The sequence below is a fragment of the Pinus tabuliformis genome, chromosome 9 (assembly GCF_031772625.1).
Source record: "Pinus tabuliformis cultivar Carrire ecotype Pingquan chromosome 9, CPIR1, whole genome shotgun sequence".
NCBI classification, from domain to species: Eukaryota; Viridiplantae; Streptophyta; class Pinopsida; order Pinales; family Pinaceae; genus Pinus; species Pinus tabuliformis.
In genome coordinates this window covers 26,279,453-26,306,964 of record NC_142307.1, presented here as the reverse complement: position 1 = coordinate 26,306,964, position 27,512 = coordinate 26,279,453, and the positions used below count along the sequence as shown (strand labels likewise).

General features: G+C 39.5%; 1 protein-coding gene across 1 annotated transcript in view; it reads left to right on the top strand.

The window, feature by feature from the left end:
• Positions 1–1,669: 1,669 nt before the first annotated feature.
• Positions 1,670–27,512, top strand: part of LOC149146931 (uncharacterized) — a 35,623-nt gene continuing 9,780 nt past the window's right edge. Inside the window, exons 1-5 of the mRNA XM_089441668.1 lie at positions 1,670–1,768; positions 1,880–2,003; positions 3,752–4,621; positions 4,736–4,877; positions 5,002–5,275. Coding sequence (XP_089297794.1) covers positions 1,670–1,768; positions 1,880–2,003; positions 3,752–4,621; positions 4,736–4,877; positions 5,002–5,275 — 1,509 coding nt within the window. The remainder of the gene's footprint in view (positions 1,769–1,879; positions 2,004–3,751; positions 4,622–4,735; positions 4,878–5,001; positions 5,276–27,512) is intronic.

The window sequence follows — 27,512 nt, the reverse complement described above, 5'->3', positions numbered from 1 at the left end:
TTGCGCACATTGATAGAAGAGAATTCCTTCAGATTTGTGCTAGGATTTAGAATTTAATTCCTAGATAATAGGAGCTCCCTATGCACAAGGATTTAGGAAGCAGATCAGGGTTCTTGCAAGGTGTTTCTTAAGACAAGTAGAGGGAGAAAAAAATTGTTTTCTGATTGAAACAGTTGTATTGTAAGAGATTTATTGCTCAAATTTCTATCAATAAAATTCTCAAACAAGCAAAGGGTTTTCCCAGTTGGGTTCTCTAGAAAATTCCGTGTTATTGTATTGTATGATTGTGTTTTTAATTCTGTTTTATTCCGCTGCAAAAGACTAGAGAAATTGTGTCTCAGTGTTAACAATTTAGTTTCAGAATTGTTCACTACAGCAGTGCAGAATTTTCAAGGAATTTTCTACATGGTATCATAGAATGAAACAAAATAAAGACCAGCACAAGGTGATTCATTCATCACAAGAGCAATTCATCATTGGAGAAGCACCTATGGTAGCCGCAGCCTTGAAGAGGAGCAGCTCTGGGCTGTTTTGGTGCATAGTTTTTCAGTTGCTATTTCTCTGTACAGCAGGCCGAGTATCTCTCTGATATTACAGGTAGGGCCGAGCCCTAGGTTGAGGCTAGTCTAAGGTCTCAAAGTGCTGGAACAGCAGTATAAAGGTGGCCGAGTGATACCATAGAAAGGAAGGCCTAGTGGAGAAGGTATAGCGCAGTTTTCTGAGGAGTTTTTGGGCCAGAATTGGAGGGTTGATGTGGACTGTCATCAAGCCCTAACCAGGGCCTAAATTCATAGGAGTTTATGCACAGGGCCGAGAAGGAGAAGGCAGAAAGAAGTCATCTTTCTGAGGTATGTATGTGTCTTACGTGTTGATGCAATTGTTAACAGGTGGTGTCCAGATTGGATAGATTTGGTTGGCAGCTTGAGTGCAGGTTGGAGGGCCGTTAGAAGTTGCCTTATTTGAGCCCTCAGTACTAGTGTTGAAAATATCGGTATCGGCAAAATATCGGCAAGGGTCCTGAAAACATCTTATCGGCAATATCGGGAAAATATCAGCAAAATATCGGCAAACATAAAAAAAAAACATTTTTTTCATATTTTTAAACATAGCCGATATTTTCAAAATATGGCGATTTTTAGCCGATATTTTGCCGATATTTTGAAAATATCACAATATTTTCAAAATGGAAAATCTCGTGATATTTAGTCGGCAATATATCGTTTTGCCGAAAATATCGCGATATTATCAACACTGCTCAGTACATTGTCTTGTGAAGGACTACAAGGCTCTTAGTGGGTAGGTGTTGGAGAGCTCTCTGGGGAAGCAGGATGGCGTACCAAGGAATGAGAGCAGATCTCTGTTTAGAGGGAGCATCGAACTTCGTTCCATGGAAAGGGAGGATCATGGTAGTTTTGGAGGATAATGGGGTGTGAGAATTAGTGAAGCAGGTCGTACCACCACCACAAGATCCCCAACAGTTGACCCAGCATATTAGGAATGATATCAAGGCAAGGATGATTATTCTAGAAGGGGTCAGAGATCATATAGTTCCTCATATCCATGAGAAGAAAACAGGTTATGAGATGTTCAAAACTATTTTAGAACTATATCAGAGTACCAGTGATACCAAGAAGCTTCCTCTCTTAAGGAGAAGCTTTGGAGTATTTGGATGAGTAAGGATGAGCCCATCATCACATATTTTTCAAGGTTTACTCAGGTCCAAGATGAACTAGGTGGTGTGGGCATGATTGTATCTGATCATGACCTTGTGAGTTTGGTCTTATTGGGACTTCACAAGTCTTGGAATGGTTTCTAGGATGTTGTCAGTGGTAGAGAAAATTTTCCCAATTGGGAAAGGTTTTGGACTGATTATGTTCAGGAAGAGATCCGGAGAGGGACTAGAGATGGTAGATCAGTTACAATAGTGGACGAGGAGAACCTTGCCCTGGCAAGCAAGGCCAAGGGCAAGAAGGGCCAAGGAGAGGTCGAGTCCAGTCAGAAGGGCAAGAAGAAGGATCTAAGCAAGATCAAGTGCTTCCATTGCCATGAGTTTGGACACTATGCCACTAAGTGTCCTAAGCGGAAGAAGGAGTCCAATAAGGAACATGTAGCTGTATCAGCAGAGGTAAGATGTTAAGTATGGGGGATTTACGCAGTGCATTATATTAGATATCATTTTTGGGATTCAACTGCGTTAAGTAAGTCATTCAAACGTATGACCATTTCCATGAGAGGTAGTCGTAACCAGTGTTGCACACATCGCGATTTAATCGCGATAAAATCGGAAAATCGCGATTTTTTCAAAATGCCGATTCAAATCGCGATTTTTATCCAAAAAATCGGCGGAAATTTTTTTTAACGATTTTTATCGAAAAAATCGCGATTTTTAAGGAAAAAATCGCGGGAGGCGCGGGCAGCGGGGGTTTTATATGTAAAATCGATTTTTTGTTTATTCATTCAGCAGTCCGCCGCGGAGGAGAAGGAGGAGAAGGAGAAGAAGGGAGGGAGAGGGTTGCCGTCGCTTGTGGGAGCCGATTTTAGGAGGAATCCAAGCCAAGATCGCGAATTTGTCCATAAACCAGGTATGTAGATTAATTTTTTTTTGTTTTGGTTCTCTAAAAACTTTGTTTTTCATTGTTTTTAAAGAATTTTTAGAAATTTTTCATTGATTTGGGATGGGTTATTTGTTATGACTATGAGAACCAATTTTTGATTTTTATTTTCTCATTTTCTTTAAACATTGTTTATTTTTTTTTATTTTTCATTGTTTTTTGGGTTTAGAAATTCAAATTGGGATTTTGGAAATAATTAGCTTGTAATTTTGCAAATGCTAAATTGTAATTTGTATTTACTATTTACTATTATCATTTATGTAATCCTAAATTCCTATTTCCTAATCCTTATTTTTCCATAGGTTTGCAAATTCAAAATTCAAAAACAAACATGCCAAGGAAATTGGATCCTTTCTGGGAATATGGTGACCCTAAAACTCCGAATGATAGACAAAACTTGATTTGCAAGTTGTGTGGAAAGGAAATATTCGGGGGGGTGTACAGGTTGAAGTTCCACCTTGCACAAATCCCTGGACGTGATGTGGGGCCCTGTCTAAAGACAAATGCTGAAATTATCCAAAAAGCCATGAGAGCATTGGGAGAATTAGAGCACACTAGAGACGCCAAAGAAGAACTCAAAAGGCAACTAAGAAGGTCAGTTGAAGGAAGTGGGCCAAGTGGCACAGGTTCTACTGCAGCGTCAGTCAATCCGTTTGCTGCATCATCATATTTTGTTCCTCGAACCACACCTGGTTCACAACCAACTATCGGTTCAATGATGAAAAGAACTGAAAAAGAAAAAGCTGACAAGTTGATGACAAAATTTCTCCTCTGGAGTGATATTCCTTTCAGCATTATAAGGAATAATCCATTTTTCCAACCTACTCTTGATGCTGTTGCCAGTGTTGGCCCGGGGTACAAACTCCCTTCTCTTCATGATTTCAGAGGCCGGCTTCTTCAAGATGAAAAGCGTGACTGCACCCAAAGATTGGAGGATTTTAGGGCATCATGGGCACAAACAGGATGCACTGTTATGTCAGATGGTTGGACTGACCAAAAGGGGAGAACCCTTATAAACTTCTTGGTTAGTTGTCCCTTGGGGACTATGTTTATCAAATCTGTTGATGCAACTCATCAAATCAAAGATGCAAAAAATTTATGTGATTTGCTGGATGTGTTTATTTTGGAGGTGGGTGCAGAAAATGTTGTCCAAGTCATAACGGACAACGCTGCAAATTATGTTGCTGCTGGTAGATTGCTTATGGACAGGCATCCTACTTTATTTTGGACACCTTGTGCTGCCCATTGTATTGATTTGATGTTAGAGGACATAGGGAAAATTCCCTTTGTCAAAGAGGCTGTTGACTCATCAAAAACCATCACAAAATTTATTTACAATCACACATCTGTGCTTAGCTTGATGAGAAAATGCACCAACAACAAAGAGTTGGTGCGCCCCGCCATTACACGGTTTGCGACGAGTTTCATATCTCTTCAATCCCTCTTGAATTCTATGTGGGATTTGAAGAGAATGTTTGTTTCAGAGGAGTGGCGTTCTTCGCCAATGAGCCGCAAACCAGAAGGAGAGGCCGTCTGCAGACTTGTTTCATACCAAGAAGACTTCTGGGCGGGAGTGCAGGAGGTGTGCGCTGTCACAGAACCTTTGGTAAAGGTTCTTCGGTTGGTAGATGGTGAGAAGCCCGCAATGGGCTATTTGTATGAAGCCATGGATAGGGCCAAAGAAGCCATTCGGTCCTACTATGATGACAAGGGAGATGATGGGTTCCAGAGACAACTCCTTCTATGGAAGGTCATTGATGAGCGATGGAACAACACACTCCATCGTCCCATTCATGCTGCTGGCCTTTTCCTGAACCCTGCATTTTCTTATGCATGTGGGTTTAATTTTGATGTTGAGGTCGTGGAAGGATTATTAACCTGTGTCCAGAAGATGGTGAAAACTCCAGAAGAACGTATGGAGGTCTCTAGACAAATTGAGCAATATAAGTTGTCAGGTGGCACATTTGGCTTTGAGATGGCTATCAATGATAGGACGGTTAAAATCCCAGGTATTTTTTAGTTTGTAGTATGTACTTTGTAACTTTGTTTCAAATTTCATTGTTTCTTCAAATTCCATTTTTTTCTTATGTTTATTTAAAATTTTCTTTGTAATTTTGTTGTAGACGCATGGTGGAAGATGTATGGTGGCAGAGTACCCCTTTTGCAAAATCTTGCCGTGCGCATCCTCAGCCAAACATGCAGCTCCTCGGGATGTGAGCGCAATTGGAGTGTATTTGAAAAAATACACAACAAGAAGCGCAATAGGTTAACACTTAAACATTTAAAATATTGCAAATTTCCAAATAAATTTTTGAATTCATTAAAGTTTTAAACAATATTTTTTTTATAATATTAATTATTAATTTATTATTTCATGAACTTTGTACAGGTTGGAGTCCCATAGACTTAATGACATGGTCTATGTCTACTACAATCTTCGATTGTGGGTGAAACAACTAGAGAAGACACCTGATACGGAAGCCATCTCATTGGATGGGATTGACACCACTGCTGAATGGAGGGTTGAGACCGAGAGGCCTCTCATGGATCCCACTGAGGATTGGTTAGTGCAGGATGAGGGGGAGGAGGAGGGGGAGGAGGAGGAGGAGGAGGAGGAGCAGGAGCAGGAGCAGGAGCAGGAGGAGGAGGAGTTGGAGGAGGAGGTGACACCGCCTACCCGGGCTACCCGGGCTACCACTACCACCAGTAGAGGACGTGGTCTCCGTCCACCTCAGCCTCTTGTAGCTGCTACTACTAGTTCTTCAGCTTCTAGAGCACGTCAGACTCCACTGCCATTTCCACCACCACAGGCACCAGCTTCTACATCTAGAGGGAAAGAGAAAGCTGTGCCATATTCTCGCAAGAGGGGCAGAGGAAATCAATAGGATTAGACTTTCATTTTATTGTATATGACATTATGACATGATGAGATACATTATCATATTTTTTGTTGATATTTTGAGGCTGAGTTGGACTTGGGACTCAGGACTTACTATTCAGGACATGATTCAATGTTATGTGTGATTTTAGCGCTAGAAATGATATTGAACATCTTATATATTAGTTTTTTTATCATATTTATGTGTCAATGTATTTATTTTATGTTGTAGATGGTTTAGATATTAAAAAAATTGAAAAAAAATGAAAAAAAATGAATATTTTTGTGCCAAACGATTTTTTCCGATTTTTTCCCGATTTTTTCCCGATTTTAACGATTTTTCCGATTTTTTCCCGGCGCCGATTAAATCCCGATCGCGATGTGTGCAACATTGGTCGTAACTGACTAATTTCTCATGATTTTTGAATAGTTCACTTAGCACTCATTGCATCGGGTGATGCTCACAGGGGTGAAGAAGTGGGATTGAAACTAGTGAAATGTGGAGAACGAATCACATAGCATCAATCATCACTTCCGGGGCTTGCACCCGGTAACCAGGACTTCCCAGGAGGTCACCCATCCCAGAACTCCTCTGGCTCAAGCGCGCTTAACTGTGGAGTTTTTCCCCACAATCAAGCCCACTTAGAGGTAAGATGTATTTTTTGCCCAGTTCGAGAAATATTTCTCATTGATAGCTTGCATGGCAAGCTCAATAGATAACACTATATGGTATATTGATTCAAGAGCATCCTTCCACATGACCGGGAACAAGAAGATTTTCAGCCACCTGAAGAAGAAGGACATGTAGTTTCAGGTAGAGCTAGGAGATGATGGTTAGTATGCAGCCAGTGGAGTTGGCATTGTCAATTTTCAAAGGGATTCAGGTAATCCTCTTCATCTCAAAAATGGTCTCTAAGTTCCAACACTGAGGCAAAATCTTGTTTCGGTAGCCACCTTTGAGGACAGGGGATATAATTTCATCTTCAGCAGAGGTAAGGCTTACCTCTAGTACTTAGCTTCTGGATGTAAGAAGTAGATAGGTGTGAGGGTGAAGAATCTCTACAAGTTGTTGGTAGAGACAAGTGCAACCTTGAGCAGCAAGGCAGGGAGAGCTTAGAGTAAAGAAGTGGTGGTTGAGCGAGAGCTAGATAGAGCTCTCAAGATGGAGCCTCAGATAGTATCTCAATTTGAGTCTAAGCTAGTTGGAAATTGGGTTAACACGAAGGATGATGACGAGCACAACCTAGGAGGAGTGGAGGCATCCACTCAGCCAGTGACTCCCAATATAGGGAGAGTTCGAGCCAATTGGATAGAGGATTTGTTTAAGGGAGATCAGGAGAGAGTTGGATGTTCCAGTATCACCTTCATCCATAGGAAGCAACCACAAAGGTGCACAGGGTACATGTCCCTTATGACTGAAGTGATAGACTCGCGGAGCATGGTGGGAAAGAACAAGTCTTCAAATTAGGTTCCGCAAAAGAAAGCAACGAAATCTTCTAGTTTAGAGAGAGCAGCTGCAGCAGTGGAGAATGTGGTAGTATTGGAGACAGAACCAGGGGGATAAGGTTCTTCCAGAAGCACCTTCCTCGCTAAGAGGGAGTGTTGAAAAGTGGCGAGTGAAGGTCTTCTTTGACTTGTGCCTTAGTCAAAGAGACCACAAGCAGTCTTATCCTTAGCATGCACAAGTTCCAATAAGTTAGGACGAATTCCTAAAAGTTATGATGAGTTCCTAAAAATTAGGATGAGTGCATGAAGCAGTTTAACTCATGTGAATAGTTGGAGGCTCAATTATTTGTCTCCTAGTGCAAGTTAGAAGTCTCAATGATTATTTGTGGCTAGGACAAGTTACATGAGTCAATTGGACTCAGTTAACTAGTCAATCACAAGACCGAGTTCCAAAAATAAACTTGCCAGATTTAGCATGAGCAAAAAGCTTGTAAGAAGGATGAAGGCACATAATTGATTCATTGTTTTGTGAGCACGAGTTGGTGAGACAAGACAATAGAGAGCGTGAGTTTGTGTGCAGGAGCTTGTGTGTGAGAAGGGTGTACTAAGGAGAAGCTTGTGCATAGATTGATAGAAGAGAATTCCTTGGCATTTGCACTAGGATTTAGAATTTAATTCCTAGATAATAGGAGCTCCCTATGCACAAGGATTTAGGAAGCAGATCAGGGTTCTTGCAAGGTGTTTCAAGCTTGGGGGAAGCAGAGGGAGAACAAGATTGTTTTCTGATTGAAACAGTTGTATTGTAAGAGATCTATTGCTCAAATTTCTATCAATAAAATTCTCAAACAAACAGAGGGTTTTCCTAGTTGGGTTCCCTAGAAAATTCTGTGTTATTGTATTGTATGAATGTGTTTTTAATTCTGTTCTATTCTGCTGCAAAAGATTAGAGAAATTCTGTGTCTTGGTGTTACAATTTAGTTTCAGAATTGTTCACTACAGCAGTGCAGAATTTTCAAGGAATTTTCTACATCGCACTTATGAATAAGTTCTTTGGAAGAAAAATTGTAAGTAAAAGAACCTACTGCTACATGGCTCTTCAAATCAAATGGCCAATTTCTGCAGCATGGCTCTCGTGAACAAGTTGTTTGAATGAAAAATCTATGAGTGTAAGATACTTAACTTTTAATTTGTAAGGCACTTCAGGGTTAAAAGATTCTATTTTGGTGTCTCAAATAAGTCTTTCCAAAAAGCAATAGATAAAAGAAATAAGACTGTTAAAAACATTGATCAATTAAATTTTCCTTGTTACCAGATAGATTCTTATTTGGCAAGAAGGCTCTGATGCGATTTTATATTGCAAAGAGATATATGATTAGATCAAAAGTTATTTCCCTCACCATGAAATCAATTGTTTTTGGATTTAGCAGGGCCCGTACATGCCTGAGTCTGGAGCCTTTCCTGTCTATCACAAGGTCACAAGGGGCTGTTTAAATGGCCACCTCACCCTCTGAAACTGCAATTATGGCAATTGTGCAAAGAGACACGATCTAGGAGCTGGCCAGCATGGTTCCTCTCAAGGCCCTATGGAAGTTCATCCCAAAGGCTGTACACAAGGTAATGAAATCCCCCTTGATGAATCAACCATTGAAGTTCGATATTATGTTTGTGAGTATTATTCTGTTTGTGAAAATCTGAAAAAGCACACGCTGCTTGGGTATTTTGTGGATCATATCCCACCAGGTGGCAAAACAGGCATGTAGATCCTATGGATAGATCTGCATGGTTATCCATAGACTAAGGGATTTTTCAGTTCTCCTTTGAAAATGAAAAGCATTGTCATGAAGTGATATCCCATGAACCCTGAATGTGTTAAAACATTGTTGGGATTTATAAGGTCAATAAAGGAATCAATGGAACCAAATCTCAGCCAAATTCTCAAATAGACTCCTCACAGATGATAGAGAGAGATAGGTCTAATGCACTTGAGAGAGAGTGCAATAGCCAAGCACAAGTGCTGAAAACAAAAATATACAAGTGTGTCTAAGAGAAAGATACCAGTGGCAAGAAAGAATGCCAAAATTAAGTACCTTTAGGCTATAATACTTTGTATTCCAGATCAAGAAGATCACAAGATGAAATGATACAAATGAGATCTTGAGTTGCATCTTTATACACAACTCAAATTTGGAATCCCTTCAAAAGGGGGTTGTGGGCCCACAAAATAAAGGAAATACCCCAAGAGGGTTATTGAACCTGTATATCAGGTTTTATTAGGTCAGCCTCAAACATACCTAGCAATATATTAAAAGAATAAAATTATGACCTTATTAATGGATCATTGCCACATGTACAAATTACACCAATAATTCCAAGAAACACCTTATTTGGTTTTTCATTGAAGAAGACTCCAAATTCTATTGTCTAGTTTCGATGGAATTCCCAAGGCTCCCTATTCAATTTTGGGCCTTTCCAAAACAAATCTCCACCCCAATTGGCTACTTCATATGTCATATGCCCCTGACATGGCTCAACGCTTTACCTCATTCCCTCAAAAAAGGATTTGTCTTGGCGTTGATATTTTGAAAATCTAGAAGAATTTGTGTACATTCAGGGGGGATGGAGGGGTAAAAGTTGTTTGGTAGCTAGTACTGTGCGATACAGCAATCTCCCCAGCCCCTACTTTAGGCACCAATGTCCCCACCATAGAATACAAGATTATCCCTTATAGGCAAAAGTATGAGACACATGTCCCCCCAGCTAATGGAACAAGTCAAGCCCCTCGACTCTTGTCACAAATAGGCAATGAGGGATGGACTAAAGTTGTTGGAAAAGGGATGGCAAGACGCAATTGATCCCACTCCAGGTACATCTCAAAAGAAGCATATGAGCTCTATGGCAATTAGAGAATCACCTAACAGCTCCCAAACCACTACTCTACTAGGGATGCTTCTCAAACAACCAATAATGATGATCCCTACAAAAAGCCCAAAAAAAAATGTTTAAATGATTATTTTCCACCCTAGATGCAAAGTGTAAAGTCTCCCAACCCCTTTGACACCCTGTCAAGGAGTAAAAGGTGAGAGGATAATGGATATTGTTCTTGAAAGTTCCTAATCAAGCTATATCATGGAATATATGAGGATTCATTAACCCCTATCACAAATCCATAGTTCAAAGTAAGAAATGTTGTTTCTAAGCTCGATACTTTGTATTTACGAGTTAAAATTACTGGGTTTTTTCTTAAACAAACAACCGACATAATATGACCATATTTTTTTGTTTTTTTTAATTTTCACTAACCATGATGAAGGCAACAACAAAATTGTAACCCTAATCTCACTTAGTTAGGCAGAAGTCATTATCCAATACATGTTAGACCCAACAAATTGTGTTGTATAGGTTTTGTTTGATTTCAAGGGCCACATACTAGGCTTGGCCAATAATATGTGCCAAATGATGCTCGTGAGACAATATCCTTGTGGGACTAGCTGACCAATGAGTTTTCAAAGGCATGCTAGTTATGCTAGAGACGTAAGACGACAAGGAGGATCTTTTACATGCTCCTATGCCCCTAAGGGAATAGATGCATGGAGCAGCAGTAAAAGATCTTTACGACCCTAACAAATTTTGCCACAAAGATTCCCCTGAACTATTTTGCAACTAGTCAAATTAGAAAGGTAGCAAGCAAGCCCTAAAAAGACTTGATAGTGCTATGTTATCTAAACAAAACCTCTTTTTCTTCAAGCATAAAGGCAGAACCTATAGGAGGATTAACCCTATTGGAACACATCCCACTGGAAAGATGTGTCATGTATTTAATCCCATGTGCCTAAGGGGATAAAGTCTGTATTCTCTACTAGAAGGACACCATTAAAAGAGTCGCTACCTTTATGAGGGGCTACATCAAGTAATTGGCACCAATCAAGAGAAGAAAAACAAAAAGTAATGAACTGGAATGAGTATCCAGACTAAAAAATGTTGCAACTTAACCATTTCATTGAGCACCTTTAGGATAGGGAAACTAAGTTGAGGCAATCATTGAAGGTGGAGGAGATGCATAAAGCAAGAGGAGCCCAAATCAAAGCTTGGTTGCACTAACTAGCGATTGGGCTAATCTTGCGTTGTATGTCTCCTCCACCTTCAATGAGTGCCTCAACTTAGCTTCCCTATCCTAAAAGTGCTCAATAAAATGGTTAAGTTGCAAGAGGGGCCCAAATCATGACTCAATTGCACTGGCTAGACTAGAATCAGGCCAACCAAGAACCTTCTCCACAACATTCACCTTCAAATAAACAATGGAGCACATTAAGGCTCTTAAAATAGAGGATGGAAAAATAACAAAGTGGATATAAAAAAAGAGCTCGCCAATCATTGAAACATTGTTTTTCAATCTCACAGATGGAGGAAAGAAAGGTGGTCAAGTAATCCTATATCATCATATTCCACCAAAAAAGAAAGAACAATAGTTAATGTGCAAGCATCATCAAAGGCTAGATGAATTAACAACATCCCTTGAGGAGATGACCAACCATAAGTCACCTCGCCAAGACAATTATCCAAGTGAATTATATAAATCCAACTATGCCTTTGTGGGGCCTAATCTGCTACAAGTGTACAAAGAAGCCATGAAAACTTGTATACTTTGCAACTACATCAACAAGGGGTTGATCAAATTCATTTTGAAGTCAGGTGAACTCCCCTTTATAGATAAAGTGTTTCCATAACATAAGAACTATCGTATTTTGGTAATTAAGAATAGCAACTTGGCAACTGATAACTTAGTTGAATGTTTCTTACAAAATTTTAGCCAAAGCACTCACCTTGGGGCTGAAATATATTCTATTGAAAATCATCAAAGTGAAACAAATACGGTTTATCAAAGGATGATACCTTTTTAATTTTGTGATTGTTTTTTGGAAAGTGTTAGTTTCCTATAGTCATAGTAGTCAGAAAACAAGTTGGCTTTCAAGTTTTTTTGACATATGTATAAAGGTTTGCTATGATCTTGTAGAGATCAAAGCTATGGGTCTTAGTTTAGAATAAAATTTTCATTATTCAATGTAATTATGTCAAAGTGTGTGAAGAGTAATGAAAATAGTCATTGATGTCTTGAGAGGTTGAGCTAAGTGGGTCTAGGGTCAAGTTTCATCAAAAAGATCTTGAGTGATGTAATGTTGTTATGTCTTATCATCATTGGCATAGAGTTGTAGATGTCTTGAGTCAATTTACATGTCAAATCAGGATTGGTCATGACATTAACAAGAGTACAACGGTCAAGAGGACAATTGTTGCGCTTTTGCCAAGTGCTACGTTTTGGGCATTCAAGTTCAAATCGTAACTATCGCCATCAAATCCTCTCCTAGCCACCTTGGGAGGTTAATTGCATGATTACCTACATACAAGATCTTTCAGCTCTCCATTATTCCCATCGGAAGTTCATTGTGAGGTCGTGCTTGGTTGTTCTGCAAAAGAAGGAAGGGGAGCGATGTGTTTTCTCGCTGCGTTTTTGCATTTCTAGAGAATTAGGGAGTTGCGCAGCGCCAGCGCTGCGCTTTCAGACAGACATCTTTTTGAACAAGTTTACCTAGTCAAAACTTGTTGTAATTTTGTTTATATGGTCTTAGTAATTGTAGTAAAGCATTTGATGACACACAAGCTCGATTTGGGGCTGATAAATTAATATAAAATGCTTAGAAACGATCTTTTTAAGCAGTCCCTAGTCTTTAGCAATCAGTGCTATTTTCATTGCAGAAGTTAGAAACTGAAATCCTAATAAGGAATTCGACCCCTGGAGGTGGGAACCGACTCATTTTGGCGTATTTATGATATGAATGTAATTGAAAAAAGGGTTGGTCAAGTTTGAGAAGGAGAGACTTGTGTACGTTGTATTTTTTCTAAATATTTTACCAGTGAATGAAAGAGACAGAGGTTTGATTTACAGGGATTCTTGTGTCAGCTCTTGATGGTGAAGTGCTTTTCTCATGTTGTAATTTTACCTTGTGTTATTTCCATGCCATGAATGTGTGTCTTCATGTTTGGTTAAATTCGAATTTATCTCAGAATTCATTTTGAAAATGCTCTGAATTAGTTTTCCAAACAATCTATGTTTTCTTCTCAAAGCAACATTTAGAATTCATCCCACATTTTGATGCTCTATATGTTGTTTTCACCATTCTTCCACTCACCCTCCTACAGAGAATTGATTTGATTACACCACCAAGACTACCTACCTTGCCCCTATAGAAGACCCCTCATCTTTTCATCCTATCACTAGAAAAATAATCAACTTCACATGACTCCATGCCCAATGGATTTGTCCTCCTACCAACCAACAAACCTATAAAGCTTATACCCCACTGAGCACCATACCTAGCCTAACATCTAAGTGACTGAAATTTTAGACAGAAAGAACCCTCTCTGAAGCTGGAAGGGCTAGATTCCAAGCTTCCAAGTGGTTTGTGGTTACCTTTGGATTCCTCTCCTCATCCTAGACGAATTACAGAGAGCTAACAGGAAGATATGGAATCGTCCTAAAACCAATCCCTCAAAACCCTATTCATTAAAATATATTTTATAAGAGCCTACAATAAAGTGGAATAGCCATTCATCTTCACCATGCTAAGAGCATTTGAATTTGGCCATGCACATGTTGCTATTGGAACACACAATGATACTGAGAGGGGAGGTGAATCAGAATCAAACAAATATTTTTCGTCTAAAACAATAATCATATGCTAGAATTAATCACATCAATTAACATAATGCATGAACAGAAAGATTTAAAGTGGAAACCCAATTTGGGAGAAAAACACTTGTAAATGCTTCAATTATAAGCTTCAAAATATTACGATGTTACAGGAAACCACCTGTGAGGACACCAATCCTCTGTAAGCACCAACTTACACTTCTGCAAGCTCCATCCTACTGAAAGGATGAGGACACCAATCCTTTGTGGTCAAATCAAAACAATTTTGTACTCTAACTATAACTAAGGCAAACCTCCAACAAGGTTGTCACATTCCCCACTAATCACTACGGCTTAGATGAATCAAGACTGTGATTTGTCTTTTCCACAAATGAATTATTCCTTCCCTTGATGATAGCCTCCAAGCCTGCGGTTTAGTTAGGTTGAAACTCGAACTTCAAAACAGTCAAAAATATGCAATATTCAATGGTTAAGGGCTCAACCTACTCAACAAGTTTGATGTTTGTTTTGACAGGGGTTACCAACCAACCCTTTACAGGGGCTCAACCTACTCCAAAACAAGTGTAAAGGCTGCCCATAATTTGGTCTATTCAAGTGCAAAAACTTGGCCTTGTCACAATATTGTACCATGGGTGAATACCCACAAAAAATACCACTGAGTAACCAAAAAATGATCCTCTGTTAGTTTAGATTTGCCACAGATTTCCTTCTCTGCTACTCAACTCAGCCCTCTTTCTTAAATAATATAGATCAAATCCACACTCTAGAGTGGGCTCAGCTAGGCTATAGATATAGTCTTCACCCCTGTATATGGCTATGGCCCTCAGCTCGAATCCTCTAGTCACCTTAGACCTTATTCCTTACTCAATCCCCAAGTTGATGATGCAAATGAGCCACACGTGTGGCATATTTATACTAAACGAAGGGGAGTATAGGGGCCAACTTGTCCCCTTATTATCACCTTAAAAGTTGGATTCGGTTAGACTTTATGAGAGGGGCCGACTTGAGGTTGACTTTAGTTGAGGACATAGTTTATACATGTATGCCTTCAAAAATTCATTTCTCTTCAACCATGAAGAGTTTGAAGATGAGCAACTTATCATCGGAAATTTGGCTTCTAGCAACATTGTTCTTGTTGTTTCTTGCACTAATCTATCATGAATTTTTACAACTCCATTTTGTTGTGGAGTTCTTGCAACTGAAAGTTGTCTCTTGATTTGAGGGATGGAGGGCTTGGCAGCATGAACCCTTAACGTTGCAACCCTCATTTTGGATTTTCTCACTGTCCCTCTAGTTTGCAGTCGCTTCCATGTCTGTCGAGGATGTAGTTTCTCGGTGTAGTTCCTGTGGCTCAAGTTTTTGGGGTGTTGTGGGTGCCTTGTTGCCCTTTTGCGGGTCGAACTGCAGCTTTCACTCATTCTCCTTCGTCGATTGGTGTCTTCTCCTCTAACATTCATCCTGTTGCGCTATATGTTATTGAGAAGGGAGTTGAGGGAGCGGGGATGAGGTGGCTCCTTTGCCACTCCGGTTCATGCCTTTCTTTTTTGCAGTAGTTGTGACTTTCGGGAATTGAGGGAGCAAGGTTGAGGCAACTCCCTTGCCGCTTTTGGCTTCGTTTCGTGCCTCTTATTTTCATTTGCAAATGTCTATCACTACTGTGGTCGCCTTCAACTGCTTGGAGTTTCATCGTGGGTGTTGTGGTATCTTTGGGACTTTTTGGACAGCTTGTGCCCAGGTTTTGGGTTCCCGTGGCTCATCACCTCGTTGTCGTTGTTGCCTTTGGTGCTCATTGTGGATTTTTCCTTTGCAGAAGTCATCTCCTCCCTTCGTTGTAGTTCTTTTTTCGTAGTGATCTCTTCGGTCTGCTTGGTGATCGCCGTAGGTTTTTTTGGGGGTTCTTTGGCCTTCTATCTTTCTACTGCCCTCTCAGGGTTCTTTGGGCTACTTGGACGGCCTGTACCCAGGGTTTTGGCATTTGGTCGGCATTTTAGTCATGGTTGTGTGGGTTGTCAGCTGGCTAGTGACACCTTTGGGGTTTTTTTGTCCCTTTGATTTTTTCTAGAGTTTTTTGCTCATTTTTTGGCCTTTCTTTGCCATTTAACCCGGTCCCTATTAGGTTTCTGCAGGACTACATGACCAAATTTTTTTTGGTCATGCCTACGTGCCCAGACATTTTGATTCTCTTAGCTCTGTGGTCTGGTTTTTTAACCCTAGGGTTTCATTCCTTGAACCCTATTTGATAGATGATTTTCTCCTTACAAACTTGTTCTCGCTTAGAATTGCATACACACATGGTCTATCTACAAAATGTAAATTTTATTCCCTGATATCATAATAAAAATTACAGTTTTTTTCTCTAGAAAGGAAAAAAAAAACTGAAAGTTGTCTCTTGATTCCATATTTCTCATAAAATTCATTAGAGTCATTTGAGGTAAATTCACCTCCTATATCTGATCTTTAATATTTGATTATTAGATCACTTTCATTTTCAACTAAGGCCTTGAATGATTTGAAGGTATGGGGTGCTTCTAATTTTTCTTTAAGAAATGCAACCCATTTCATTATTGTATAATCATCTATAAAAATCATAAAGTACCTTTCACCTTGCTAAGTTGGTGTTCTTGTTGGTCCACATAGATCTGTGTGAACAAGCTCCAATGGTCCTGATGTTGAGCACTCTTTTGACTTGAAGTTCACTCTCGTTTATTTCCCATGTTGGCATGATTCACAGGTGATGCTTGTTGGATTTGAGAATTTTGGGCATATCTCTCATTACTTGTGTCCTATTGATTTTTACCAAATTGTCAAAGGTCAAGTGTCCTAACCTATTATGCCAAAAATAACTTTCATCTGTCTCACCAATGTAGCATTTTTCTCCTTGAATTTCATCAAGAATATATACATTGCCTGAAGTCCTTATTGCTCTTCCCATTAATTTTCCTGAATCTATTTTCCTTATTTCACATTATTTAGCATGGGAAGTGAAGTCATAACCTCGACCACACATTTGGCTGACACTTATAAGATTATATTCGTGCCATTCAACATATAAAACATTTCGTGCTTTAGCCCTACCATTGTCAAGGCTCACCGAACCTCTTCCAGCGATTCTTGCAGATCCATTATCTCCAAAAGTCACATTTCTCTTTTTTCTTTTTTTAGTGTGATAAATTTCTCTTGATATCCTATCATGTGCCTAAAGCATCCACTATCAAGATACCAATGACTCATTGTTTCGAGCAGACATTACTAGTCCACATTTTTTCGTTGGTGGGTCTTCTTGTTTTCTCTTCCAAAATCCTTCTCTTCATTTTGTAGGACAATCTCGTGCCATATGTCCAAAATTGTTGCACCTGTAAGACTCTATATTGTACTTGAATAATGGAGCAAATGAATTATAATTCATGTTATTGAACCCATTAGTATTTCTGATTTTGTTGTTTACAAATTGATTTCTAGAGGTTTGATCATAAACTCTTTCCTAACCATTTTGGCATAAGCTTTAAAATCTCTTGCTTGATCTCCAAAATTATTGCAGACAAAGCAATGACCAAGAACAATAGTTTAATACCTGGTTATGTATGATTTGCCTTGACAAACCAATTCTTCTAAACTTGTTCTCCTTTGGAGAAGATTCAATTCTTTGCTAGTCCTCGTCATTTATTATATTGTTGATTGCCTTATTAATGGACCCCTTGAGAGCATCAATGTAACTTCTTAGTGTAGCAGTTTTTCCAACCTCATCTTGATTTCTTTCCTTATTATTACTGGGATTGGAGCTTTCAGACTTTTCTTCAACTTTATTTTCTAATGACCTAGGACTTGCATCTTCTTTGTATGAAGTCTCACTCACATAACCAAGACCTATCTTGTCATAAGGTGATCTTTGACTACTAAGAATGGCGTCCAAAGTTAGAGAGCTTTTCATGTTTTTGTTCAGCTTATCTATTTTTTTCCTTAACGAGACAATTTTTGCTTCAAGCTTCTTACAATTCTCTTCCTTTTTGCTTCTCACAATTTCTTCCACTCTTTTTGCTTCCTCTTTTTTCAATCTTGGAAAGGATAATTGCCTTAGATAGTCTTTTGTTTTTTCTTTTTGAGGTTATCAATCTCTTCAAATGCATTAATGAGTTATGCTTCAAGATTTACTACACCATCAACATCTTCTTCTTCTTCTTCTCCTGCTTTTTCCTTTGTTCCTCTAATTTGCCCATGTGGGATTCTTCATTTGTGGCTAGAAATAGGATCTTTCTTCTATCATCATCGAAATCATATTCATCTTCTTCAAGAAAATCATTATACTCTTTAGAGTAGAGACTCTTCTTTTTCAAAGATTTTCTTATGAAGAACCTTTTTTGGGTTCTTCCTCATCATCACTATCTTCCCTAAGAGGGAACTTAGCAACAAAATGTCCTATCTTAGCACAATTAAAACAAATGAGAGGTAACTTACCTTGAGTTTGGATTTCCTTTTAGCTTTTTGACTAGTTGTGCCATTTCTACATTAGATTCATCACTGAAGCAGGCACCAGACTTGCATTTCCTTGACTCCTTTGATATTTCAAATGTTGCTTCCTTATGTGATGAGTTTCTTATCCTCATTTCATATGCAATGAGAATGCTGTGAAGCTCATCCATTGTTAGATTCTCCAAATCCTTTAATTCTTCTATGGCAAAGACTTTGGCATCAAAATGCAAAGGAAGAAACCTCAAAAAATTTTGAACAATTGTTGTTTCTTCAATTGTTTCACCAAGTCCTTTGAGAGAATTGACCACTTCATCTACCCACAGAAAGTAAGCAACAATATCTTCTTCGTCATTCATTTTCAAGCCTTCAAATTGTCTTCGGTAGGTCTAAAGCTTTGCCTTTTGGACTGTGTCATCTCTTTTGTATATAGTTTGAAGCTTATCGCATATCTCTTTGGCTGATTCACAATGCATTACTTTAATGAATTATGTTTCTGATAGAGCACTTAAAATGGCATGCATTGCTTTTGCATTCTATTCACTAGCCTTTATCCTAGCTTGATATGTTGGGGAATTCACTGGAGCTTTATAATTCTTAACCACAATTTATCAAATGTCAAAGCCAAGAGAGTTTATATAAGTCGTCATCCTTATAAACTAGAATGAATAATTTGCTCCATCAAATATTGGAGATCTACTTAAGAGAAACTATCCATTCGTGCTTATTGGGATCTTTCTTCTAGTGATTACCTATCCTTTAAGGCACCCACTCTGAATCCAGTTCTTGGAACACACAATGATACTAAGAGGTGGGGGTGAATTAGTATCAAACAAATTATTATAATCTTTTTCTTCTAAAACAGTAATCACATGCTAGAATTAATCACATCAATTAACATAACAAATGAACACAAAGATTTAAAGTGGAAACCCAAACTAGGAGAAAACCACTTGTAAATGCTTTACTAATAGGCATCAATCTATTACAATGTTATAGGAAACCACCTATGAGGACACCATGTGAAATTTTTTTAATCTATTGCAATAACTAGAAATTATTCTTCTAAATGACTAAAATTAAGTGCAATTTATTTGCCACGGGAAATGACGAATAAAATCACAACTATAATTTTCACCATAAAAAATGTTGCGGAAAATAAAATGTTGGAAAATGAAAAATATAGAGCAAACACACAATATGACATTGTTATTTTTGGACAATTGCCCCCGAAAAAACCCAATGAAGGAAAACTGGTGCATCAGCTGAGGTTTTTATTATTATGCAGCAGTGCAATTTTGAGTACAATAAAATGGATGCCAAACTGGCGATCCTGTCTGAGAGAAATATGGGCCAAATCATTGAGGGAAATTTACCCTCCTCCACAAGCAATCCTAGCTCAGTCTGGCCACTCAAACTAACTAACTTAGACCCCTTTGCGCAAGCCTTGCACAGTCACTCACACGCACTACCCGAATTTGCCTCGAATTTGCCTCAAATTTGTCTCTGCCTGATTGTTGCTGCTCTGGAAATGATCCTTCGGCCCTCTGGAAAATTATCCCGAATCTTGGCAACTGAATCCACTTCTTGCTCAACCAAATCGAACTGCCTCTTTGAGGCTCTACGCAACCTCCTAGAGAATAAACTTGGCCTCCTCTCACTGCCTCTCTGAACTGGAAAACTTCCTCCGGACTCACTGTCTCTACATCCCCTCTCTAGCTCGAACTCTCCTCTGTTGAATCACTACTTTCAACTAGGAAGCTTGATTTTTGCCAAGGAACTCAACCTCAAGTGTGTTTTGCTCCAACCCCATCGACCTCCTCTTATAATCTCTCATTGGATCACCAACAACAATGAGTAAGTCCTCATCAATGGCTAAGATCATCTTTGAGTTGATCTGTGTGAGTTTCTAGAGAAATCTCACCTTTCTTAATTAATTCCTGTTAATTAATCATTTTCCCTAAGTTAGACTTAGGAGGTGTTTAATTACTGATTAATTAACTTAATTAAGTCATCTCTAGGTGTTTTCTCCTGAAACTTTTTCTGGGTTCTGGAGCTCTAGTGTTTCTAAGCCTCTCTAACCAAAGTCAAGACTAGAACACATGTTCAATGTTACAAAAATTAACACTCCCTCTTAGCAAGGAAGGTGTTCTCTCTATCTTATAACACAAACTCCAATACATGTTGTTGATGTCTGACAACTGTGACAAACTGCCATTGTCCACCAACTATTGTGCAACTCTTATTTATTTGCTACTCTAAGTTGAAGCAACCTACATCTACGTTGTTGACACTGCAATGTACAACTATACCGCTACCAACTTTGTACTGCGTTGCAACTATCTCATGTTGTTATTGTTGTTGCAACTACTGCAACTGGGAATTGAATCAACTGTGTCCTATGAACTACAATTGTCTCCTGAGAATTTGGCTGCTACTAGTCTCTGCACTATCCATTAAGAATGCTTGCGCTGCAACTGCTCTACGCTTCTTAGCATCTAACTGCAACTAGTATTGCAATTGTCCCTCAAGAACTGAATGTGCCATCCTTAACACCGATCCATCTGCTACTGAATATTGTGGGCCCCTGTAGCAAGGGTATTGATTCAAGAGGAAACACCTCCCCGATGCTAAACAATGATCTAATGCTCAACACCTGTCAGATGCAATCCTCGAAGGATCCTGCCCATCTCTGTGCAACTCTGGAGTCTAGAGTTCAATGTCTCCCCACCTCTATCCTAGAGGTATAGTTGCATATAAAGTGAAGTCTTCCTCCAATCTAAAGGACAACTGATCAATCTCTACCGAAGTTGTTGCCTACTCCTACTTCTTCTTGTCCTTCCTTTGAGGACATTGAGTACTGTAGTGATCGAACTCACAACACCTGAAGCACTTGATCTTCGACAAATCTTTTTTCTTCTTTTCTCCTCCCTATGAGCCTTGTCCCTAATTGGGACCTTTCTTTGATTTTCCCTTTGATGCAAGGGCCACGTTCTCCTCCTCCTTCACACTCTTTGATCCTCTGCTACTGCCCCTGAGACTACTCTTGACTAGAGCAAGTAACATCTCCTCTTGCGTGAAATCTGCCCATAATTGATGCCATCTAGGTAGTTGATCTCGCCCAGTGATGCCCTGGACGAAAGTAGCCCACTCCTCAATGAAACATTGATGGCAACATGCATAAGTTCAGCTTCTTGTGGTGTCTCTCTGACCATGGCAAGCTCATTTTGGATATCCTAAATTCTAGTAAGGTATGGAGAAACTCCTTCTCCCTTTTACATCCTAGTGGTTCTCAACTTCTCCTTCAGGAACAACTTCTGATTCGCAAAGGAATTATGGTATTGTGTTGCAAGAGCATCCCACATTTCTTTGGTCGTATTCTTGGCCACTAAGTGTGAGGCTATATGATCCCAAAATCCATCAAGGATCAACCACTTTGCCTTGGCCATCTCCTTATTGTAGTTTTCTAGGTGTTGTGGATTTGTAGGTACAGTTATAGCCTATAGCTAATTCTGCGTACATCTTCAAACCAAACTCATCCAGCAGAAAAGCCATCCTGACTTTCCAGATACAATAGTTGGATGCACCATCTAACCTATCTTGATCATGAAGTCCTACTAAGGCGATTTTCTGCAAAACTTCACAACTGGGAAACAAATAAGAATCTCCTCCTCTCCTGCTTGGCTACTTGCTCTGCAAAATGCACTCCCTTTTGGAATGCGCAGTCCTGCTTGTTGGTTCTGCCTTTGCAACTAGAAATTTCGAATTTCCTTGTTCTGGAAACCCTCTGAGAAAAATCCCTATGTGTGTTATTTCTCTTCCACCCGACATTGATTATGCTACTGCAAAACTGCTGCAAAAGCAACTACACCTAGATCAAGAATCTTCTCAACAAATTCTTCGTTTTGCTTCACCACTACCTATTGGAACTGCTACTGAACAAATTGAACACTTCTTGCCACCTGCCACTGGAAAATCGAACCCCTGTTCAACAATTCAACCTACCTGACTAGCTTCTGCACAGACCCTAAAGAAATTATATTGTTGCTCCCTTTGAGCTATGAATTTCTCCCTCTTCGCCTTTGAGCCTTTCATCTGCTAAACTAGCTCTGATACCATGTCAACTTTTTTTAAATCTATTGCAACAACTGAAAATTATTCTTCTAACCGATTAAAATTAAGTGCAATTTATTTGCTACAGCGAATAACGAATAAAACCAAACTACAATTTTCACCATAAAAAAATGTTGCGAAAAATAAAAGGTTGGAAACTGAGAAATATAGAGCGCACACACAAAAATATGACACTGTTATTTTTGAACAATTATCCACAGAAAAACCAATGCAAGAAAATCGGTGCAATAGCTGAGGGTTTTATTATTATGCAGTAGAGAAATCCTGAGTACAATAAAATGGATGTCAAATTGGCGATCATGTCTGAGAGAAATAATGCCAAAATAATTGAGGGAAATTTACCCTCCTCCCCAAGCAATCCTAGCTCAGTGATCCAGGTGGCTCCGGACACGCTCAAAATTCTGCAGTGGCTATGGAAAAGCTCAAAAATTAAAGTCCTCAAATTGATGTGAAACCAGGACCAGATCGTAGTGCTCGTCGCCTTGATTCCAACGATGCGAATGACACTCAAATCTGAGTCTATATGCTCAAGTTATAGTTGGTCAAAGTTCCGATCAAATTTGAACAAGTGGCAGGCTTAAGAAGACAACAAATTGGCAGAGACCCGGCACACGAAATCTGACCACTGGAATCGATGAATTTGTCGAATACTTAAAATGCCCAATGACCCTTATTTTCAGCAAATTAAAAAATGACTATATGGGTTAAAAAAAAAAAAAAAAAAAAGATATATATATATATATATATAAATATATATTAAAAAAGGGGGTAGGTCGGGCCTGCCGGACTCACCCACCCCATCGGTCGCATTGTATTATACATAAAAATCAAAAATCGAGGTGGCAGGTCACAACCCCCACCACCCCCCCCCAAGTGGAACTATGGTATACTATTAGTGTGGAGCCGACAGGGTTCGAACCCGCTCAGCCCACATGGGTCGGCCCCATGACCACTGGATACAATGCAAACCGTCATAACAACATTACCCAACCGCCAGCCATATTAAGTGTTAAACGCACCATTTAAAGATTGTAACCACCAACAATTAATAAAAAAATAACAAACTCGCCAACCGGGGGTCGGTGGGGTTGGAACCCCTGCCCACCCACACCACACTTAGCACATCCATCGTTAGGCCAAACAGCGTCTTTGTTTTGTCTGCCTGGGATTTTATATATAAACCCTCAAAAACCATTCGACCAAGCAGCGGCGGTGGATAACCAGAGCCAAACCATGTGTAGGCCACAGCAGTGGAACCATGAGCGAGGAATCAATCAAGACGCTGAAAAGATTCCCTTAGAGGGCCAGAGGTGCCAGTGTCAGAATTTGACAAGTTGATAGTCATTTTTGCACGTTTTCTCACCAGGAGTCCAACCGTGCAGTCATAATCTCCATCTGAGCGACAGAAATTCAACAATCCAACAGCAAAGAATCTTTGGAGAATCTTGTGGAATCTAAAAGATTCCTTTGGAGGTTGATTTTTTACTGAAACAAAATGATGTCGACTTTATAGTCATTTTTCACATAATTTCGCAAGGAGCACAGTGGTGTGCTCAAAATCTTCATCCGAGCAGCAGATTTTTCGGCCATCTTCAAGAAGGAATCTTTGGGGGAATCTTCAAGATGCCCGAGGGTCCAAAATTTGACGGTGTCAAAAAGGGGCAAAGTTTATAGTTGTTTGACATGATTTCGCGCCATGAATTCAACGATGCAGTCCGTTTCAGCAGCTGAGCTTTGCATTTTTCGGCCATCCCCAAAAGTGGAGGTATATGATGCAGTTATGTCATGTTTTTCTTCTATTTTGCTGAGATGATGTTTTTGTTGTTGAGATCCCTGATTACCATTATGTTGAGGGATACTTGTATGCCACATCATGTGAGATTTTATTAGCTTGTCATGCTGAAGGAAGACCCATTTGAGTGAGAGTTCCTATAGGACGTCTCGTGGAGAGACATGCCACTCTTGTTGAGGGAATTTGCCCATATGAGTGAGAGTTCCTGAGAACGTCTCGTGGAGAGACATGCCACTCTGGTTGAGGGTATTCATCCTTGTAATGACAAAGAATATACCATGTACATCATCATCTTGCAGCATTAATGAAGCGGCCTCCCCACTCTTGACACCAGGGCCCGAAGACGTAACCCACACTGGGTGAACTCCATTATCAATGTGTTTGTGTTCTTGATTTGATGGTCGTCGTTATGTTTCATCTTCTTTACAGTATGCACATGTGGCTTTTCATACTCTTTCATATGCAATTTTGCTAACATCACAGAAGTAAAAGATCTTGGTTAATTCTAGTAGCTAAAGAGATCTGGATCACTCAGTCTGGCCATTCAAACTAGCTAACTCAGACCCCTCTACGCAAGCCTTGTGTAGTCACTCACACGGACTGCCCGGATCTGCCTCGAATCTACCTTTGACTAACTATTACTACTCTGGAAATGATACTCCAACCCTCTGGAAAATCATCTCGACTCTCGATAACTAAATCCATTTCCTACTCATCCAACTCAAATTGCCTCTCTGAGGCTCTACACAAGCCCCTGCGCAGCCTCCTAGAGAATAAACTTAGCCTCCTCTCCCTGCCTCTCCGAAACTGGAAAACTTTCTCTGGACTCACTGTCTCCGTGTCCCCTCTCTGGCTCAAACTCTCCTCTGTTGAATCACTACAACTAGGAAGCTCGATCTCTACCAAGGAACTTGACCTCAAGTGTGTTTTGCTCCAACCCCATCAAGCTCCTCTTATAATCTCTTGTTGGATCACCAACGACAATAATTAAACCCTCATCAATGACTAAGATCATCTCTTAGTTGATCCATGTGAGTTTCTAGAGAAATCTCACCTTTCTTAATTAATTCTTGTTAATTAATCATTTTCCCTAAGTTAGAAAAAATTAATTAACTTAATTAAGTCATCTCTAGGTGTTTTCTCATGAAACTTTTTCTGGGTTCTGGAGCTCTAGTGTTTTTAAGCCTCTCTGACCAAAGTCGAGACTAGAACACTTGTCCGATGCTACAAAAATCAACACACCAGTCCTTTGTAAGCACGAACTTAAACCTCTGCACGCTCCAACCTATTGAAAGCATGAGGACACCAATGCTTTGTGGTCAAATCAACACAATTTTGTACTTTGCCTGTCACGACGCAAACCTCGTAAAAAGTTGTTACATCCTCCACTAATCCCTGTTGTGGCTTAGACGAGTCAACACTGTGGTCTGTCTTTTTCACAAATGAATTATTCCTTCTCTTGATGATAGCCTACAAGCCTGCGGATTACTTAGGCTAAAACTCAGCCTGCAAAATTGTCACAAATATGCAATATTCAATGGTTAAGGGCAAGGCCTACTCAACAAGTCTAATGTTTGCTCTGATAAGGATTACCAGCCAGCCCTTAACAGGGGCTCGACCCACTCCAAAACAAGTGTAAAGGTTGCCCAGAATTCGGTATGTTCAAGTGCAAAAGCTTGGCCCTGTCACAGTGTTACCTAGCCTCAACTCAACCCTCTTTCTTCCTCGGCTTAGATCCTGTGGTCACCTCAGACTTTATTCCTTGCTCAATATCTGAGTTGATGATGCAAATGAGCCACACAAGTGGCATATTTATACTAAATGAGGGGGGGGGATCTATGAGGCAACTTGTCCCCTTATTGTCACCTTAAAAATTGTATTAGGTTAGACTATATGAGGGGTCAATTTGAGGCCAAATTTAGCTAGGGACATAGTTTATATATGTATGCATTCAAAAATTGATTTCTCTTCAATCGCAAAAAGTTAGGAGGCATGCAACCTATCACCGAAAACTTAAAAGGTATTTAAATGGGCCATTAGTTATAAAGTTTACCCTTCCATCTAGACTGCCTTTGACATGAATAACAACCTTTTTCAACAAACACAGCTTGTCATTCTATTAATCAAACCTAGTCTAATGAAATAGGGCTCTTCTAGTTGATCAGGCAAGGTTTCCCACTCACCCTAACCCTCTATGTAATATCTACTAAAGCCCTTGGCTATCTTATTCATAGTAGAATAGCACAATGCCCCATCAAAGGTTTCTTCTCCCTATTGTATATGGCGATCAATGAGTGAATTGTCACTTCACAAATGATTCTTTTATAAACATCGCCGAAGAGAAGCAAAATTTGGACAACACTGTGGATATCTTGCAAATCTTATGTGAGGCTTCTAGGTGGAAGTTATAAATGGAAAATGTTATCAACATAGTCAAAACGATGTCCCTAATTTGTTAATAGGCTAAGAATGGGCTTGGTTCGGATCTGGAAAAGTGTTTAACTTCTTCTGTATTCCCTTTTCTTTTGACGCCTCCCAAGAGGAACTATGAGAAGCAATGTTGTTAAGAGCTTTAGAAAAAATATCAATAAATGGATCTAGAAGCCTTTATTCCTCATAGGAAAATTCAAACTTGTACCCAAAAGTTGGTTGCTACCCATATCTATTACTCATCACATTAAGTCCCTTCTCCCCAAACCTATGCCAAGCTAGAAAAGCTTTTCAAAAAAAAAATATGCACTGACTCTAGTGGAGACAAGGGTTTCCATGGAGTTAAATAGAGCCACTATTACACCCCCTAAGGATAAAGAAGGATCGGGAGCTCTAGCCACCCAAATGAAAGCTTGGGCTCTTTGCGCCAAACGGATCATTAGAGTAGTGGAAGAGAAGGAGGCATGGAAGAGACTACTTGGGAACCAATCACCTCAAGGGCTTTACTCAACTACAAAATATGGAATAATATAACCATCAAAATCTATTGACCACTCCAACACCCAGCCAAGTCATGAAACCTTTGTAGCCAAAAGCACTTGGAAAGCTTGGGAAATCAAACACAAGTTGGTGTGGATAAGTGACTTCCTTGAATCTAGGATTTATTTCCAAGTGGTTCTTCAACAAGGAAATCTATTTGCAAAAGTCCCTTGGTTCTCAACCAAGACACTGTACAAGAAATGTATTTGGGTGTTGGTAACTTCTATGATAACCAATTTAGAGATTGGAAGAATTGGCAGACATTATAACAAAATTCAAGCTTAGTCTTACAAATAGGATTACTCTAGAAAAAGTTTAGAGCTTGATCTTAAAACACCTTTTTCTTAAGCTTGGCCTTCTAGGGCCGCTAACTTGGTGGAAAGATTAGAGATGGAACCAAAGAAAAGGCTTTTTCAACTATAAGTGAATTGATGGTTACAAATGGCTTTTGCATTGGCCTAAGCAAAAGGGCAACCTCAACAAAATCTAGAGAATCAAATCTAAGGAGAA